The sequence below is a fragment of the Limulus polyphemus genome, unplaced genomic scaffold (assembly GCF_000517525.1).
Source record: "Limulus polyphemus unplaced genomic scaffold, Limulus_polyphemus-2.1.2 Scaffold591, whole genome shotgun sequence".
Lineage (NCBI taxonomy): Eukaryota > Metazoa > Arthropoda > Merostomata > Xiphosura > Limulidae > Limulus > Limulus polyphemus.
In genome coordinates, this window is record NW_013666201.1 from 279,520 (window position 1) to 301,404 (window position 21,885).

The following is a 21,885-nucleotide window of genomic DNA, read 5'->3' on the forward strand; positions in this document are numbered from 1 at the left end:
ATGATCATTGGCCATTCATAAATAATATTTGACATGTTATGATCATTGGCCATTCATAAATAATATTTGACATGTTATGATCATTGGCCATTCATAAATAATATTTGACATGTTATGATCATTGGCCATTCATAAATAATATTTGACATGTTATGATCATTGGCCATTCATAAATAATATTTGACACGTTATGATCATTGGCCATTCATAAATAATATTTGACATGTTATGATCATTGGCCATTCATAAATAATATTTGACACGTTATGATCATTGACCATTCATAAATAATATTTGACATGGTATGATCATTGACCATTCATAAATCATGAAATATTTTCAGTGCTTTCTCATGAATAAAATCAAATGCTTATTTCTAATAAAGCAATTTAAACTTTGTGTCATTTTAGGGAGCTTTAGCTTGAGGAAATAAATCTACACATATTTATAAAAAAATAAGAATTACAGGAATATGTCATTCATGTAACAACTAACAGTTATTCGACCATGCTGATCCTCTTTTTTAAGAAACTGAGTATATTAGAATTATATATTTATATACATATAAAACGAGATTAAATTGAAATGGAATAATAAATTCGCCAAAAGCAAGGACAAAACACCCAAAAATTATAGCATTTGTTAAGAAAGTACAAAATGGGTAATTTTAAGAGGATATGTCTACAGTAATAGCTCCCAAAAGCGTTAGGGATATCCCGTATATCAAGCATTTTCCCAAAAAACACCGATTAAAAACAGGACAGCTTGCATGGGAAATAGTAGTAATAGCTGTTATTAATAATAACAAAAATTAGTTTCCGACCTTCACTCTTGGATTATTAATATCATAAAATAATAAGAGCTATAAAACCATACCAAAATAGTTCAGTAATAATTAAACACAAATACTACGCCCTGTATTAAAATCTTTCAAGCATAAGCGTATCTAGCAGCAAGAAGCGAACTCAGCCGTCTGAAGTGAGCCTTTCTAGGCTCGGTATATTGAATATGTCATAAATCAAGTAATATATAACTCTTCAATAAACTTTTGTTTGTTTGTAGTTAAACACAAAGCAACACAATGAGCTAACTATCTGTATTGTGCCAACCACAAGCATCGAAACCCGGTTTTTAGCATTATTATAAGTCTTCAGACTTACCGCTGTGCAAATTTTTGTTAGGGGTCACGTTAATTTTTAAGCTTAATTCTAAAAATAAACTTTTCAACGTGAACACCAAAATTAATATAGGCCTAACTTACTTAAGTTTAGATCGATAAACAAACATGTAACTCACCGAGTAACCGAATAGCAAAATAGACGCGATGACTTTCAATTCTAGCACCAAATAACGTTTCTAATACTGAATTGATAAACTCATTGAATACTAATTACCCAACTAACTAACTGGTTTTATTGAACTAGTTCAATTAATTAATGATTATTCATATTTATATCGTACTCTTGTTTCTATATATTACACAAAGCTTCTCGATTCTTAACTTTCATGAACTTTCTGAAGCTTAACGTTATGCGTCCTCTAGCAAACATCTAAACTAAAACACGGCTTACAGCATTATATACCCTAAATCTCAATATCCACATTCATGGTTACTTGCATAGAAATTCTCATCTTTTAATTATTTACTTATACTAAATGAAAATATTCATGATAAAATATACAAAAGAAAAACGAATTTCACATTTCAAAACTTAAAAAAAAAAACTTTTTGAGTGAATTTCCAATTTTCGTTGTTGAAATTAACAAGCCACTAAATAGTCTTTTTTGTTTTTAACTAAGAATGGATTTTGCGAATAACTAAAAAGTATCTGATCATAATTGATTCTGATATATTTCTACTTGTTACTAACTAGCCTGTCTTAGGTTTCAGTTTCGTTCTATGATGACGTATGTAATCTCCTTAGTAACATCTCATGTATTGTTACTAGCCTGACTTAGGTTTCAGTTTCGTTCTGTGGTGACGTATATCATCTCCTTAGTAAATTCTCATATATAATTATCTTTTCTTTGAGGGATTTCATTGATCAGGAGATCATTTCTTATATTTGTGGATTCGTGGATCGGTCACTTTTTTGCAAAAGTAAATGCCATAATTTTAACAAGTAGAACTGTCAGGTGTTTGATGTCTCAGGTAATTGAATTTTTTAGGGACGTCTCTCAATTAATTTTTTTCTTTTTTTCTTTGTTAATGTAATACACTCTCACTTTTGCAATGGCCAAATGTTTGCTGCAAAATAACACAGATGAAAAATTAGTTTCAGATCTACAAATAGATCATTTCTACACAAATATGAACTACAAAGACAAACACACACACATACATCAAGATTAATAGTTTTGTTTTGAGTTTACTTACTAATTAAGTATATTTTATTACAAGTTACAGCTTTTACAGTAAGTAGTTTTGTATTTAGAACAAGTACGACGTGCATAATCGCACCAGTGATCGAAACATCGTACCTGTTCTAAACACAAATCTTACGGTAAAGCTGTAACTTGTAATAAAATATACACCAAGATTATTTTGATGTTAAAACAACTAATTTGCGGCCACTAGAATGCAAACACATATTTAAAAACACTTCAAAAGCATTTTGTTCAAATTAAGTTCTAATTGTTATAATTATTAGTTAGTATATTTTTAACTAATGGAGTGAATTATTACATCGGTTCATAACGACCGAGTCAAGAAAATCATATGGACTTAAATACCAGAATCCAATATCACGGGAGTCTATGTTTAAATATTATATTGTAACATTAATAAAGTCTATATTTAAATATTATATTGTAATATTAAAAAAGTCTATATTTAAATATTAGATTGTAATATTGAAAAAGTCTATATTTGAATATTAGATTCTAATGTCATAGGAGTCTATATTTAAATATTAGATGCTAATATCACAGGAGTCTATATTTAAATATTAGATGCTAATATCACAGAAGTTTATGTTTAAATAGTAGATGCTAATATCACAGGAGTCTATATTTAAATATTAGATGCTAATATCACATGAGTTTATGACTAAATAGTAGATTCTAATATCACAGAGGTCTATGTTTAAATAGCATATTCTAATATCACAGGTGTCTATATCTAAATAGTAGATGCTAATATCACAGGAGTCTATATTTAAATAGTAGATGCTAATATCACAGGAGTCTATATTTAAATATTAGATGCTAATATCACAGGAGTTTATGCTTAAATAGTAGATTCTAATATCACAGGAGTTTATGCTTAAATAGTATATTCTAATATCACATGGGTCTAGGTTTAAATCTGACTTACCTTTTCATTCTGATAAGCAGTAACAGCAATGAACTCAGTCTCTTTAAATACGTAAGTACGAAACGTACTGTACGGAAGCTTGAGAATGTCGTTGGCTCGTACGAGATGAAATCTGGGTTGGTACTTGTGCATGGAGTTAAGAATGGTCTATGGAGTAAAGAAAGTCAGGCGTATGTGGTTGAAAACAACGTAAACACACAACTACAGGAGGTTTATAAACAATCTCCTACATTTAAAAGGATAATATATTACAAATCGCTTCTCCTAGGGGAGATAAATTTTATCAAAAGAAAAATTAAGAATTATAAGTGTTTACACAGAAAAGTTGGAACATAATACATGATGTGTTAAATATTGCCACAAATGGTTTTCAGCAGGCTTTCCATTATTTTCAACCAGCATATGATGCCCCAAATGGTTTTCAGCAGGCTTTCCATCATTTTTAACCAGCATATGAAGCCTATCTCTAAATTTAGCTGCAGCAAGCGTCAATTATTCTGGACAATGCTTACAAACAAGCTCGTATTGTTGAATTAAAAAAGATGGAAAGAAGAAGTAGAATAAAAGCAATGCTAGTTTACGAGAAAAGCCATTTAGGTATCTAGCAGACTATGATTTTGAAACATCTTGTACTATATTCAAACTTTCTTGAACAAAGTTCATAAATCACTTTGTGACTCTGGTGAATTTTTCCTTTAAAAAGTACTTAAAATATATTAATTTTAAATGGAGAATTTTTATTATAGTTATACTATATACACACACGCACACACACATATATATATATATATATATAATAAACACCTTTGTTATCCTTACATAACGTATTCATTATAATGTGTTCGGACCAATATCATGACTTATAAATCGTTCTTCAGCTTTCTCAAAAAAATTATAAAGTAGAAACTGTTAAAAGAAAATCCAGCAAAATAATACATTTTTAAAAATGGCTGTTTTTGGTTGAGTACAAAGCTGCACAAGGGGCTATATGTGTTCTGCTTACCATGGGAATCGAATCCTGATTTTTAGCGTTATAAGTCTGTAAATTTGCCACTGAGCCATCGGGGGGGGGGCGCAAAAAGTAAAATGTTTAAAATTAAGATTTAAAAATCCTAAAACTTAATGTTTTATGTCTGTAAAAAATGTATTAATATGATCAATTGAAATTATAAACATATCAATATATATATAAAAAATATACATTACTATAATGAAACATACAATACATATTTCAATACTCCATTGCATTTCTTCACTGAAAATTTATGACAAAGGAAGAAAAATATAACTGATATCTGATGTCAGTACTTATCCAGAAACCTCTATATTATAAATAGAAGCTTTAAAGTGTTCGAAAATTCTCTTTTTTAAAAACAGTCTCCTATTGTTGTTTCTACGAGACTAAAAAAAAGGGTAGTCATTAAATAATTATGAAAATGAAAGCTCAAATCGAGATTTCTAACTTCAAATTGATGTATCTTCATTCTTAAATGGAAATGATCAGTTTCACCAATATAAAATTCATTACATACAATACAAGATCAAGGATTTATAACATCTGTTTATCTAGTTGTATATAACAATTTTGACAAAGTAAACAGCAATGGTTATTACGCTTTACCGAGATAACCAGAGAATAGTCTACATAACGTTTTTTCCGTTGAGTTCTTGAAATAATTTTTACAGTTAAACGAAACATTTTTAGTGTATTGTCAGTAATGTGATCAGTTTAATTTTCAATGCTATTAATATCAAAACGAAATCTCAGATAGTGACTATCAAATAACAGAATACCATTTCACTAACACCCGAAAACTTTACGGAATCAGAAAGTTCACAATATCAAAGCCTCTTTCTATAACTTAATTGCATAATGACAATTCAATAAAAAATGTTTAAGTTGTAATAAACACTGATATTTGTTTTTAATATTTGAGACAAAAAAATGGAATCTTTGAGTGTTTCATATTACATTTTTCGCATGATTACTAAAAAAGTCAAATTAACGATGGGAATTGATGGTTTCTAAAACATTTTCAAGTTTACAATACTCAGTTTTCTTTAATGAAGATTAAAACATTTAAAACATACATTTTTTATTAGATTCAGAAATTAATTTAAAACTCGGTTGAATAATACTCGAAAAATTATTAATATCAAAACGAAAGTCCCAAATTACGAAATAGTCATTTAAAATCTTCCACAAGAAATTTCAAATAATTTATCTTTTTAGTTCTAAAGTAGAGGGAGTTATATCAAGCATTTTACCCTCAAAATATCCCATAATTAAGGCTGCATACGTGAGTACAGTTTTAGTTCTAATTGCAGCACCCCACAACGAGTGAAAAATGTCATTATTAAAAATCAAAAAAATATTTTAAGACTCAATTTAGACCTTCTAGAAGTAAGTCTTTGCTAAACATAGAGAAAAAAAGGTTTAACTTTCTAGACAAGAAACAAATCATTAGTGTTCAAGTCATAACCATGACCAATATGTTTGATACAATCATATGATAGCAAGGAAAACTAATAAGTGATGAACGGCCACTCTTTCTTGAAAGTTTATTAAGAATTCTTTAAACCTCCATCATCTTTTACATTGCTGTCTACTAATAGGATAAAGGGCTTCAATAAAATATCCAACAGTAGTTGTTTTCTCTAACAATTATTAGCTTCTCGATATATATATATATGTATATTACACACACTAAAGACTTTAAAATAGTTAGTTCTACAGCGCCATCTGTACAAATTGTATGTATATGATTTTCACAAAAATATGTACTTCCACTATTCGGTGATTACGCTGTGTATAGAGGGCACAGCAGTATGTCTGCGGACTTACAACGCTAGAATCCGGGTTTCGATACCCGTGGTGGCCAGAGCACGGATAATCCATTGTGTAGCTTTGTGCTTAGCTTCAAACAAACAAACAAAGCATAGAGAGCTCAGTAAGTATAGTGTGACCTTTCATCCTCCGTTAATGTAAGGTTAGGATATCAGCCGGCTCGATCTCTTAAGAGGAATTTTCAATCTTATATATTCAAAAGTTTCTTCTTCATTTTAACTCAGAATAGTTGTGAAGTTTTGGTGATACAAAAATGGTTAATTTTTTTATTAGACTTGGACAGTGAGAGTCTTTATTGTTAAATACGTAAATGCAGTGCCTTCCAAACATTAAATACCGGCTCCCCCCTCCCCCACCTCAGCAAAGTTTCCGTTGCGCCCCTTCTTCACATGAAAACAATTTTCGCAAGTGATAACAGCCAAATCAACATTTTCTTTACCTGTTTTTAATGATAATTTTTTAAAATTAAAAATGCTTTTAAGAAGTGATTAAATGCGAGAGCAACAAAAAAAAAAAAGCTTTTTAAAGCAAAGTGATAGTTTTGTTAGGTTTCGTCGTCTCCAACTCTTCCGTTTCTTCCGTCGATATTTTTGGGCTCTTCCGCCAAAAGGCTGCGCGTCCCCCAGTTTGGAAAATACTCCTTTAGGCTCTTCCCAATCTCTTCAACTACTAAATCTGGTTGAATATACAATTCTTTCCCCAAAAGTTAGTATTGCTTAAAGTTTCAAAAACAATAACAAAAAAACAACGTATTATGATAATATAATTGATCCATAAGAAGGAATACATTGTATTTATAACTGTTTGAAAAGAATTTTCGATTTTCCTAACGAATTCAAGACTGTCTTTTCGTACTTCTAAAGAAAGATTTATCTTTATAATAGATCTTTGAATATGAAAACATTACATTTCGATTATCTTATTGCACAGCGATATCTCTGCGGACTTACAACGCTAGAAACTGAGTTTTGATACCCGTGGTGGGCAGAGCACAGATAGCCCATTGTGTAGCTTTGTGCTTGACTATAAACAAATCGTTTATCTTAAAAAACATAGCTCATAATTTGAAGGCTCAAAAGGCGAGGGAAACATAAAAAGAGAATAATGAAAAAAACAAGGTCACCATAGTTTAAAAACTAGTTAAGCAGCTATTCATGGCTCTTTATACCAAGAAATGATAACCATTATATTCTTAAAAGCTCTTAAACTTTAAAGACTATCTATTATCATATGATGGACAAATTTCGCATTATCTAAGCCTCCATTTAGAAGTTGGTAGTATTTTGACATTTTCTTCCCGTCCTTGAAAGTAAGGACCATTTGAGAGTGCCAGTAATTAGCAGTAATATCGAAATCCACCTGAGGGTGTAATTAACAGCAATACCGAAATCCACCTGAGGGTAGAGCGCATCTTTCAACTTTAAATTAGTTTCAGCAACAGCTAATCAAATGGTTCATGGCCATGGCATCAAACATTTCTGTAAATTCTGATTAAAATCTACTGAATAGGCATGATGAAAACATTTACATAACTACGAACACACAAGACTATTGTGTAGAGTTAACTTCTTAAAAAAATAGAAAAAAAAACACGAAAGATTTGTACAACCAATTAGTTTAGTTTATGCAACATTATGTGTAAAACATTATTCATTACCCTAGTTTGAAAGGATAAAATTGTTAATTTGATAACCAATAAAATACGGTTTACAAGTGTCATTGTTATTTCAGTATGTGTACCTAGTACAAAATAAGCATATATTTTGTAAAACGATAAACAAATGTTATGGCCTTGCATGGCATGGCCTAGGGTTAGAGTGATCGACACACAAGCTGCTATAGTGGGTTCGAATCCCATCACCGAGCACGTTCGCTCTTTCAGCCGTAGGTTGTTTATGATGTAAAAATCAATCTCATTATTCGTTGGTGAAAGATCACCCCAAACGTTAGCGGTGAGTGGTGTTGACTAGTTGTTTCAAAACTAGCGCTGACAGTTCTCGAGTGACTTTTTTGATACACATAATGAACGAAGTAAACATGTGTTCAGTTGGTAAAACTGGTACTGCCATTATACTTTCGGTTGCGAATCCTAAGTTATATTAATAATATAAATAGTTAATATGCTGCCAGGATATCTTTATATAGTTTCGGTAGCTAGGCCTAACATTTATTCATTAGCATGCATACTTACTACAGAATTTGCGTTACCATATTTTTAATATAAATTAAACAGTATCTCAAATTAGCATATTGTTTTACTTCAGTATTATTTACTTTTAGTATAATATCCAACTTAATTCTATCGCATATGCAAATGATCCTAAAATTATTATAACATCGACCGCTAAACCTAACTATGCCATACACTGAACATTAAAACGACCTACGTGTAATAACTACTAGCACTAAAACATCATACTCTTACTGTACGAGTGCTACCTTTGAAATATTACTTTCTGCGGATTTATCATACGTAAAAGTTTGTTATTGGTTTTTTTTTGGGGGGGGGAGAACTTTCCAGCAAGCATTATACATTTATCAGTATTTAGAGGCATCATATAATATAGCTATATATAGGAAACTGCTTTATCGCTTTGACAGTAGAGGAATTATAATATTCTTGAAGAAAATAATCAATTCTTAGATCCACCATGTTTCTAATAGGTCAGGTCTAAAAAGTCACATGACTTGCGTCACCTGCAACTCATACGCCACAGTTTTATCTTTGACTTTCCTGCAATTCAGGAATTATATCTAACGTACCACAATACTATCTAGATAAAAAGCTTGTTTAATACGGTGGAGTGGTTACTGCTAGGCCTAAGTAAGATTTTCTCCATGCACCTTGAATCTCTAAAACACTATACTGAAATTGAATGCTTAATGGTGAGGGCGTACCATACAAAGATTGGTTATTATTCTAATTGGGTTCAAACGATCCCTCGTGTATTAAGGATTTGAAAGCTTTCAAAGCTAGATAATATTGGTGATGAATTAAACAAAGGTACCATATTTTTATAGTACGCCCACTGAATATCTAGTGTTAATGATGTCTATCATACACACCTATATTAATATAGTATATATGTTATGAACATCATAAATACCAGTTATTAACATAGGATATATGTTATGAACACTATAAATACCAGTTGTTAATGTAGGATATATATGTTATGAATACTATAAATACCAGTTGTTAATGTAGGATTTTATAAGTCTTCAGACTTACCGCTGGGCCACTAGAGAGCAAGTTTGTGTTTTTATTTGTTGTTAAGCACAAAGCTACTCAATGGGCTACCTGTGCTCTGCCCACCGTAAATATTAAAACCAGATTTTTAGCGTTACAAACCTTCAGACTTTCTGCTAGGCCACTTTAGGGCTCGAATAAAGGAATGCGTTTAACATAACTGGTATTTATAGTGTTCATAACATATTTCTAAAAACCAGTTTTCGATACTCGTGGTGTGCACATCACACACACAGCTCTTAAAACAGCTTTGTACTACAACAAATAAACAAAAACAGACCTTTCGTTGACAAGAATTGGTTAAGTCACAGTCAACAAAAATAACGATTCCTGCATTTAGCCAAACATATTATATAGAATATTTCTAAATTGAATTGAGCTATCAGAAGTTATTTTAATATAATCGTGACTTCTCATAGAAATCAAATAAGTAGATGTATCAGAAATCTTTCATCTCCAAGAAGTCTCATATGCATTACACCAGATATAAGTCTTTCCAGAATCACGTAAGTCATGAATTTTACCGTATTTAGGCCTAATATACATTTTTCTACTTCGATAAGGCACTTATTCCTGGAGATTTCGCAATGAATTCTCCGTACACGCACGTTTTATAGGTCTTATTATATATATATATCACAACCACATATAACTAGGGTCTACCATAAGGCTCATGTTATGAACATTCAAAGCTCTTTGATAAACTTTTACGAGATTCTAGTTTCAAAAGTATCTAACAATCACGCGAATTACGAAACGCAGCAGCACCCCGTTCGAACGAAACATTCAAATCCGTTGTTTTTGGTGTGCTGTACAACAGTCAACGTTATCGTACTTTCGGCCTGCTGATACACTACAACGCTATTAGCATTGACTTACAGACTAAACCTGTCGGCACGACGATCATAAAATGTCGCTCCTCATGTCATGAAGTTAGCTTACATTTGAACCCAGCAAGCAATAATACGGGAGAACAAGTCTCTAAAGAAAAACAATATTAACGAACATCGTGAAGGACTGAGCCAGTTCCATGTTCTAACCCATAACTTTTAGAAGTAAGCCGTCGTAGAAACAAAGGAAACGGCATTCCATCATGTTTGTCCAACAAGGGGTTGCATTGCTTGTAATAACCGCCTTATCGCCCTGAAACATCCGGCCCGAGAGGCAACGGAAAGCAGAAGGTTGGGACTCCTTTTGTGCCACCTGGAACACCTAACCGCGTTATTATGACGTAAATCTCAAATGTTCAGTTGCCCCATGTATCCATACACCTTACACCTCCTTATTTTCATTTCATTAAACTGAGAAACTGATTAGACAAAAATAATCCGTTTCATTACACAAATGTCCTGTTTACAGCCAATAGGTGTATGTGTTTATCTTATACCAAAGCCACATCGGCCTATCTGCTCTGTCCACCGAGCCTATAGGACTGGGATCTTGAACCAGATTTTTGTAAAGAAATTAAAGTGTGTGTGTGTGTGTGTTTTATAACGACTATAAGCGATATTTTGTTGTTTTTCACAATCTTTAGTGCTTACTGGACGGATTTTTAGACATGTCGGTAATAGAGTTAGAAAAAATTAACTTTACTTTCCAAATAATAATGAATAATTCTGCCAACGTTTCGCCATTGTAGCTTCATCGGGGCTCGTGCAAGTAATGTTTTAGTTAATTTTTTGTGGTGATTTTGTATTCAATTTCCTTTAAGATGCTTATCATCATCGTACACTGACAGGAAATAAATAGCAAAGGAAAATAACATCTGTATCTATCACAGCGGGGTCTAAGAGCTGAAAGACTAAATTTAGACAGGTAGATAGCATTCTTTGAACTTTCCAAGTCTGAATAAATACTTGAATATATTTATATTGTACGTAAACTAGTAATTATTTCACTGGACTATATCTATACTGTACGTAAGCTAGTAATTATTTCACTAGACTATATCTGTACTGTACGTAACTTAGTAATTCTTTCACTGGACTACATCTATACTGTACGTAAGCTAGTAATTCTTTCACTGGACTATATCTATACTGTACGTAAGCTAGTAATTATTTCACTGGATTATATTTATATTGTAAATAAGCTAGTGATTGTTTCACTGGAGTATATTTATACTATACATAAACTAGTAATTCTTTCACTGGACTATATCTATACTGTACGTAAGTTAGTAATTCTTTCATTGGACTATATCTATATTATACATAAACTAAGTAATTATTTCACTGGACTATATTTATATTATACATAAATTAGCAATTCTTTCACTGGACTATATTTATATTATACATAAATTAGCAATTCTTTCACTGGACTATATCTATACTGTACATAAATTAGTAATTCTTTCACTGGACTATATCTATACTGTACGTAAGTTAGTAATTATTTCACTGGACTATATCTATATTATACATAAACTAATAATTATTTCACTGGACTATATTAATATTGTACATAAGCTAGTGACTGTTTCACTGGACTATATTTATACTGTGCTTAAAGAACATTCCTCACTGTGACTACATTTTTCCATATAAACTGGTAACTGTTTCATTTGACTGTATTTATTTTATGCACAAACAAATTATTATTTCACTGGACTATATTTATTTTATGCATAAACAAATTATCATTTCACTGGACTATATTTATTCTACGTAAACTAGCGCTCGTTTCACTGTACTATACTTGTTGTACACAAAATTGTAATTGGTTCACCGTGACTACATGCATTTCTATATAAACTATAAAGTAACGGTTGAAACGCCGAAATCTGGTGGAGCTTTGAAAAGAAATAGAAGTCTCATAGGGATAAAGTCACCAGGTATTTATTGTTCGTTTGTTTTTTCTCAAATAATGAATAGGAATCGTATTTTAAATTAAATTTAGTGGATATTTTATAATAAATTTCTTTAAGCTTGCATTATTCGACATTAAAATTACTTGGATTCGACATTAAATGAAAAACGGGTATATGTAGTTTGCGTGATTTTTATCACAGATATTAGGCCTATTAGAAAGTAGTTCGCTGTGGCTATACGTTTTGTCTATATAAATTAGAAACTGAATCACTAAACTACATTTCCTGTGACAAACTTGTAACGAATTCGAAGTAGCTATACGTTTTGTCTATATAAGTTAGTAACTGAATCACTAAACTACATTTCCTGTGACAAACTTGTAACGAATTCGAAGTAGCTAAACGTTTTGTCTATGTAAGTTAGTAACTGAATCACTGAACTAGATTTCCTGTGACAAACTTGTAACGAATTCAAAGTGGCTATACGTTTTGTCTATATAAGTTAGTAATCGAATTACTGTACTGAGAACATTTATTCCATTTATGTTTATACAATCCCCATTTAGCTCCATTTTTGTGCGTTTAAACGCAGAAATTCGTTATTTAAATCAAATTAAATCTACTGTTATATCTTGGAACATAATGTCATATGTTATCCCCGTTTGGATCAATGATCACAATTAATCCATGTATACAAACCGGATCACTGTACAAAAATATCTTTTAAATATAATGGACGCCACAGTTACTCCTGAAAACCCTAATAAGCTGACGAAAACAAACGTAAAATGATCAGAACAACAGCTGAGCTTCATTTAAAAAACGGAATTTTTATTATATGCTCAATGAACTTGTTTTTTTTTTACTATTGTCTTCTAAAGACAAACGTCGTTTCATTTATATCTACTATGTTTTTTTTGTATAATTCCCCAATTTTGTGTGTTTGAATTAACATTATTATTATATAAGAATTTTATTATATAACATAGCACGAAATTTAACAATTTCAAGGCTCAGTTGTTTTCTAGTGAAGTTATTATAAGTATCATTTGTTTCGTGTGCAACTTCCTAAAGTACGTTTCCGAAGAAATTGTTAAGTAGAGAACAGAAATAAGAAGCCTGGTTTCATGGTAATGTTTTATATGATATTTTATATCTCAGTAGGCCCAAGAAGCATTAAAAGATAACAGAGAAATTCGCCTTTACGGTATCTAAATATACATTTTGTTCTGTGTTATCTTTAATTCACCATTGATATCGGTTCATATTACTTTGCAATGTACATAATAATTAGATTCATATATATATATAATATATATATAATGTATAATGTATATAACATATACACACACAATTGTTCTTTGCATTGTAACTAAAGATTGTAATTGTTGACTACTGGGCTACAATATGTAGTATCGAATAAATTAACAACGCTGCTAAGTGATGATGTTTTCAAATGTATGTAAAGTATGACGTTATTGTTGAAATGGCTTGACAATGAAACTAACACTTAGTGGTTAGAAAAGCTTGTGCTGAAATACGTAATTAAGATCCATTCAATGCATATTCAGCCACCCGTTTCTCCTTTTGAAAATCGATCTGTCCATTTGTATTTGATATTTTATTACACCGTGCCGGTTAGTTAGACCTAGCCCGGTGGTTATGGCGCTCGACTCATCATATGAGGGTCGCGGGTTGGAATCCCTGTCACACAAAATTGGTCTTTCAGCCGTGGGGGCGTTATAACGTGTCGGTCAATCCCACAACTCGTTGGCAGTGGGACGGCTAGCGCAGACTGCCCTCGTGTAGCTTTACGCGAAATTCAAAACAAACGACCTAGTTTGACTTGACTCAGAATCAACTAGAAGAATACGAATTACTACAGTATAGGAGGAAGGAAGAGATCAACTAGAATCTGACTTTTCCAGGTCTTCAACACCTAAATCCCGATGCCTGCAAGATGACTTGAGTAGTAAACTCAATGTTTACAACAGTACTTGGTACACAAATGAGTTATTTAAAATAACTCTATCTTAGTGACAAAAATACTTTAGTTTTTCTAGCACAGCCTAAACTGGACACTATTGCTATAAATTCAATGACCACCAATTTTATATCTCATAACAAGAATCTAATCTATATAAAAGCCAGTGTGTGTCACGTCACATCTAGCTTGATTTCTTGAAAGAGGAGGACTCATAAAAGTTGTTGTTGTTATTGTTATTAAGCACAAAGGGCTAACTGTGTTCTACCCATCACGGGTATTGAAACCAGGTTTCTAGCGGTATCATAATAAGTCTAAAAGTCTAAAGTAAATAAGTCTAAAGTAAAGACGTAGTGTGGGATCACCTAGCCTAGAGCCAAGTGCATAAAATTTATCATAAAAATATCGATTCAACTTTAAACTTAAATCGTTTTTGAATAAAGCTATTTTCTGTTATATCACCAACGTTTTTAATTTAAAGAAATATCTTTAATAAACGGAGACTCTAATCTAAGAAAGAAACAAATATTTTTCCAGTTTTGTTATTAATACATTTTATTTTATACTTTCAGTTCATAGACTAACAACAATATTAGTTTAAACTTTTGTTGCTAAGCATGAAAGCCATTGTTGGAACGTAGTATTACATAAAAGCACTGTCTTTTCTATATATTAGAAGTTGTTAATCTAACTGATTTTTGCCTTAATTTTGATTGCCTCACAAAGGAATTTACCGAAGTTTGATTGCCTCGACTGCACTTATGTGCCTCTTTGTCGGTCAAGCTTGATTTCGCAAAATTTATTTATTTCAGTTAGCTATCAAATGTGAGGTTAGGGTATACTATGGGATGGGGTAGTAGTACTTGTCCCGCCATTTTTGACGGGCTATACGCTAGCCCTAAATAACAAAAAAACTAAGGGAGATTCGGGATCATCAGTAGCGGAAACTAAAGTTAAATAAAATAATAAGAGAAAGATCAACGTTTTTTACTTGCACAAACATTTTTACGTATTGAAACTAAGTTATTTAACTTCTTGTGTTTTGGTTACAATCTGCAGTAATAAATCAATTATTAGAAATGATTTATTTCGTTCTTGTCCTATATTTTTGAAAACAAATTACAGTTGAATTTATATACCATTAATGAGCCACCTCATGATTTTATGTATTTCAATTATTTTACTTCATAAAAATGGCTATAAGATTCAACATTCTGTTTCATTAGCTACAGCATGGGTCTTCTCAGTGACTTTTATTTTTATCGTCTCGCAATTCCTTATCTCAGAGCATTAGAGAAAAAGTTATCCAATTTTGACAATTATGATTTTGTAAACTACTTCATATATATATTTGTTTTAATCTAGATGCTTATAGTTTTAGAAATCATATTATACTAAACAAATTTTCAAATACTTTTGAATGTACACTATCACACAAGTTTAAGGTTTATAGTGAGGTATTTCATATACTTTTCAATATTCAATAAACGTAAAAGAAGAGTTAACTGGAGGTGATCACAAAATGTCTCAAACGACCATCCTTTTAGTGTTATTATTGAAACTGAAACCTATTTTCCATGCTTATGGCGTTTCTCTTTTGATGCAATTCACAAACAACATACAACGAACTATAAAATAAACCTTACAATTTTTTAACCACTCACCACATATACCACACTATATATGGTTAATATATTTTGTTGCCAATGGCATTCAGAACTTTCTCTTTCATTAAATACCTATTAAATATCCCTAAGTGAAATTCCTCGCCATTTTATTATTCATTTATTTCTACTTCTCCTAATATTAATATTATTCATTCAAAACTTTGTACCAAAACCTACACATTTTGATATATATTATTCAATCCAATTTTTCCACTTGGCTGTTTAATCACATCTCAGAGCATCAGAGAAAAAGTTATCCAATTTTGACAAGTATAATTTTGTAAACTCCTTCAAGTGACAAACAACTGTCAAGTCTGAATGCCTGTCAAATATGGGAATAGCTATAGTTATAGTCCTAACTCATATAAACTGTTTTAAGGCATTCGAAATTCATAACAAACATTTATCCAAATATAATGTTTTAACAATATGAAAAAATAACCTTTAATTTGCTTTATCAGTCAATTTGATTCTGATGTATTAATTTTTCTTGTATAGGAATCATACATTTTTGGTAGATACTTGCAGCTACAATATGATTGCAAAGAAAGTTTCGCAGTTCATCGCATTATATCTCCCAAACTGTATCGCACAGGAGAGTGAAATTACAAAGGGATTTTAAGTGTATCACACAGATGTAAGTGGTGTAGTTTTTACATGTTGCCACCAGGAGCATCACTATGGTCTAATGTCTGATCAATCATAGCAACTGTGCAAAATGTGGTTCTGCAGCTTGCAGAATGAATTGCATCAGTGTGACAACGAACATCACAGCAACAACGCGCATCTCATTTTTTATGCTGGCCACTTCCCTCACAATTGCATCCTTGAGGTCTGGAATTGGCACAACGCTTCCCACTTACACGCATGACTTCAGGAACCCCCCTCCCTCCCAACAAGAAATCGGATAATGTTAGGTCCGGTGAATTAGGTGGCTATTAACAACGTAAGTAGCGCGAAATTATTATGCCCTGAAAGTTCTCCCACAAGACGATTTCGCTTGATTACCAAAATGTAGAGAGGGCATCATCTTGTGTGGATATTGTAGTGTCCATCACTTATAGTTAATGCAGAATAGGAATCACATTGGTACCATGCAGCACTGACTACACATGTTTGCGGTCCAAAAAATTACGGTCCAATAACAATGTTAGCTGTGAGACCACACTGTCAACTTAGCAACATGTAGGTGTGTAGGAAATGTTACATGTGGATCAGTTTCAGACCAGATAATGCTATTGCGCATGTCGACACTTCCAGTGAAGTGTACTTCATCAGTCCTTAAGATATTAGCAGGCCATTGGTCATCGACTTTCTGTCTTCCCAAGAACTGCAAAGCAAAATCAACACACGAGGATAAGCCCGTCTCCTTCAGTGCTTGAACATGATACAACTTGTAAGGAAACATTCGCATATTTGACCGAACCAAAATTACGATTGTGTAGAAATTGGCAAATCCAGACATTGGACGACATAACATGATTCTCAAAATGGTGCACACACATATGTGCTAGCTTGTTCTGCTACGGCACGACTGACGACAGCGATAGGTTCAGTTGTACTTAACTTATCACAAATGCAACCTGGAAAAAGGAGACCCTCTACGAATGTTATGTACTTACTCTACTGCCTTCCCTGAGAGCTACCTCAGCACTGCATCCTCTAGTGTAACATCATTTCACTACAGTTTCGTGTTGGTTGAATGGGCTGCATTATCAATCGACAGGCTCATTTATATCCATGGGAAACGCGCGTAATAAATAAAAGTAGCGTTTCATTTACATCCGCAAGATATCCTTATTCATTTTCATCATCTTTGAACTTTATTGATGTAAGCTATCTAAAATATTTTTATCATTTCTATAAAATATTCATTTTCTACGCTTTTGTATGCCATCGTGCTTGGAGTCTAAATAACAGTGCTAATTATTTCACATAGTTGGAACATTTATCGATCTATTTATAGTGTTTTATGTATATCTAGATAGTTTGAATGTCGATGGTACCATAAAAAGGTTTCTGTTTCTCCTAGTATTTAAGTGTGTGTGTATGTGTGTGTTTTATATAGCAAAACCACATCAGGCTGTCTGCTGTGTCCACCTAGGAGAATCTAGCCCCCGATTTTAGCGTTGTAAATCAGTAGACTTGCCGTTGTCCCAACGGGGTGGGGGTGGGGAGACTAATGTTATTACACCACATATAAAGGTAAGCTACACGAGTAGTTTATTGCACTTGACAGTGCATTATGGAGAGTTTTACCCACTGATTTCTTCGAATTGAATTGTTGTTCTGTTCATTTACAAAACAATAAAATATACAGTAGTTTGCTTGTTTTTCCACATTATTTTTAGTTATCTTATTTTTCTGTCGATTTTGTTAAATGTAAGTACAACTTATACCATTTGTACTAAAATTCTCGAATTACTTTAAATCGTGTTAAATCTTTTCAAATTTTAGGCGTTCATGGCTTGTACGAATACAGTATATCGGACATATTTACAATCAAACATTAAAGATATATATATCAGAAGCTTATTCATCATCAACCACCGTATTTTTTATGTAATCACTCGGTTTACTCATTGGATACACTGTTCCATTTAATAATACTCACTTGACTACACCGTCATAAATACGAATACTCAGTAAGTCATACTATTTCATTGAGTAATCTTATACGATTCCTACTAATAAAGATAATCATTGGATCACACTATTATATTCTATCTACAAATAATGACTGCAGTGCATTATTTTAATTATAGTATTCAGTACGTCATATTATTTCCTCTAAGAATATCCGATAAACTACGCTATTCCATGGGTGCTCAGAAGCTCACAATATTAAGTTGAAAACTCATAATTTTCCCATAGTATTCCATAGTAGCATCATTCCTTCTACAAATAGCCTAATGGTTAGCGTGTCTGACCGTAGATCCGAGGGTTTGTGTCCCATTGGCGCAAAATCGCGTCCCGTGCTTTGCAGTAGTGCGTTCGTTTTAAGAGTGACGATCAAATCTCACTATTCAATTAGAGTAGCTCAAGGATTGTTGATTAGCTGCCTTCTTTCTAGTCCTCAGTTCAAAATTAGGGACGACAAGCATTGATAGTCCTCATACAAATATTCTCCAATAAACCTTCTGAGATAATTCGTATAACATTACCATTCCATTTCATAACATCATTATTTTTTCATTTAAGGTTGTTTGAAGTTAAGCACAGAGCTGCACAATGAGCTATCTGTGCTCTGCCCACCATGGGTATCGAAACCCGGCTTCTAGCGTTTTAAGTCTGTAGACATACCGCTGTGCCACTGGGGGGGGGGGACTTTCCATTTAAGAATACTTACATGAGATCACAATTTGAGAATACTCACATGAAAACGCTATTTAATTTGAGAATACTCATATAATAACATTATTATATTTAAGAATACTCATATGACAACATTATTCTATTTAAGAATACTTATATAATAACATTATTCTATTTAAGAATACTCAATGACAACATTATTCCCTTTAAGAATTCTCATATAATAACATTATTCCATTTAAGAATACTTATATAATAACATTATTCCATTTAAGAATACTTATATAATAACATTATTCCATTTAAGAATTCTCATATAATAACATTATTCCATTTAATAATACTCATATAATAACATTATTCCATTTAAGAATTCTCATATAATAACATTATCCCATTTAAGAATACTTATATGATAACATTATTCCATTTAAGAATTCTCATATAATAACATTATTCCATTTAAGAATACTCATATAACAACAGTGTTCGTCTCTGAAGCACATTGTTACATGCATCAATCAATAACTACACTTTTCTACTAACATTTAGGAACCCCTACTATTCCATGGAAAAAATATTCACTTTTCAACAACACTATTTCACCCAAGAAATCTCGGAGCTAAATTAGACCATCTATGAATCAAATGACTGTGTGTAAGGAGACTTTTAGATTCCACATTTAATAATAAATGTTGGATAATGTTCACATTATTCCACGAGAAATCTAACAATGGGCCATGTTTACATCGAATGTTGAGAAACTTTTAAATTCCATACTTAATCATCAATGTTGGGCAATGTCCATATTGTTACATGAGAAATATAACAGTGGACCATGTTTAAACCGAACGCTGAAAATACTTTTAAACACCATATTTGTCATAAATATTGGATAATGTCTACATTATTTCATGAAGAAATCTATCAATGGGCCGGCCATGTTTACATCGAATGTTGTATTATTCAGTTTTCTTTTCCTACTATTGTATAAACTAATTTACGTTATTTATATCAAGTGTGACGGATTTATTATTATACATTTATTTCTAAATATACATTTGACTTAAACAAACATCGATATTAAAACCATACACAGTTTATAGTGTTAAATATGTATTGCGAAACTGCCGCCTATTCTCTAAAGTTGTAGAAGATTCTCGAGAGTAAGAATCAACAATATATGTGTGTGTGCGTAAACGCGTAATGTAGCTTTATATTGTTATATAATCTGAATTTTCGAGAAACTCTCCACACGCCTATAAATATAACCAACGCGATGCGCCTATAAACAGTATCTATTATTGATGTGCTATAAACCTCGGAAGCTATAAATGTGATTGTTATAACGCTTATTAATCGGAAAACTTAAGATATTTTACCAGGATCATTTACAAAGTACGAACATTAGAAACCATTTAACTTCAGTTGATTCTCATCGGACATCAGTACTTTTATGAAAACATTATATAACTTCAAGGAGGAAAACTCGGCGTGTGTGGCTGGTGAATAACCAAGGATAAAGCTAGCTAGCTTCCCGTTAAGTGAATTGTACCTACTTCAACTCATAATTAACTCGCTCATCGTGAACCTCGATAAGATATCAAGGAAAATCCAGACTAGAAAGTAGACTTTATATTGCTTGTAAGTTTGTAAAATTTTTGTATATAAATCACTGTTTGTAATAACTATTTGTTATAATTGTTATTGTAAATTGTGCTGTTGTTTGTATATTAAAACATATTTGTATTAAAAAAGAAAACTGTTTGTATCAATCTTGTTGGCAAATATTATAAATTGGAGTTATATCGGCATATATCTAATTACTAAATTTAAATTATCAGAACTCAGTTTCAGACCTTTCGAAATTGTAATAAGTAACATTGGTATTAAAAAATTTAATTAAAATAAAGTACAAGAACAATGTTTCGACAGTCTTAGGTCACTACACACTACAATATTAGAATAAAGGCAACACAATCCAGATGTTACCACTAAAGAGTTAATTTAAAGATTAAGATAATCCAATTGTTATCAATAAAGAATTAACATAAAAACAGGGATAATCCAAAGTTATCACTAAGAATTATGATTAAGACATCTGCTGTCACTACAAGGTTATTATAAAGACAATGGTAATCTCTAAAGTTAAAGTATTAGAATTATGAGTTGCTATAGAGACAACTATTTCGTTATTATCATTATCTTACAACACAGTTCAGCTGTTGTCAGTATTTACTTGGCAAGACAATACATTTGTTACCGACATAGTACAATTTTTTGGCCTGTAGTTACTATTGTTCGTCGACGAGCGAGGCATAGCTGTTAGCGTTCTAAGACTGTGGATGAAGATCGGTTAAGGAAGTGATTATAGTCCAGCTATGTCGAAGTCAAAAAACTCTATTATACACCCAAAATATACACAAACACATATAGAAATTATGTAATCATTTCAGTTTGTAAATACGTCATGACATTTCTCCGCAGCTGTAAAATTAGTCCTAGGAAGTTTTTCTTAAAATCTGAATTTAAGAAATTTCTAGCCCTTTCTCCGCAGCTGTAAAATTAGCCCTAGGAAGTTTTTCTTAAAATCTGAATTTAAGAAATTTCTAGCCCTTTCTCCGCAGCTGTAAAATTAGCCCTAGGAAGTTTTTCTTAAAATCTGAATTTAAGAAATTTCTAGCCCTTTCTCC

At 31.9% G+C, this 21,885-nt stretch overlaps 1 protein-coding gene across 2 annotated transcripts in view; it reads right to left on the reverse strand.

Annotated features, from left to right (window-relative positions):
• The window catches only part of LOC106459312 (T-box transcription factor TBX3-like), a 77,819-nt gene that overhangs the window by 19,195 nt on the left and 36,739 nt on the right, over positions 1 to 21,885 (reverse strand). For both annotated transcript variants that reach the window (XM_022385771.1, XM_013918923.2), the window contains exon 3: positions 3,317 to 3,463. In XM_022385771.1, the coding sequence (XP_022241479.1) occupies positions 3,317 to 3,463 (147 nt within the window). The remainder of the gene's footprint in view (positions 1 to 3,316; positions 3,464 to 21,885) is intronic.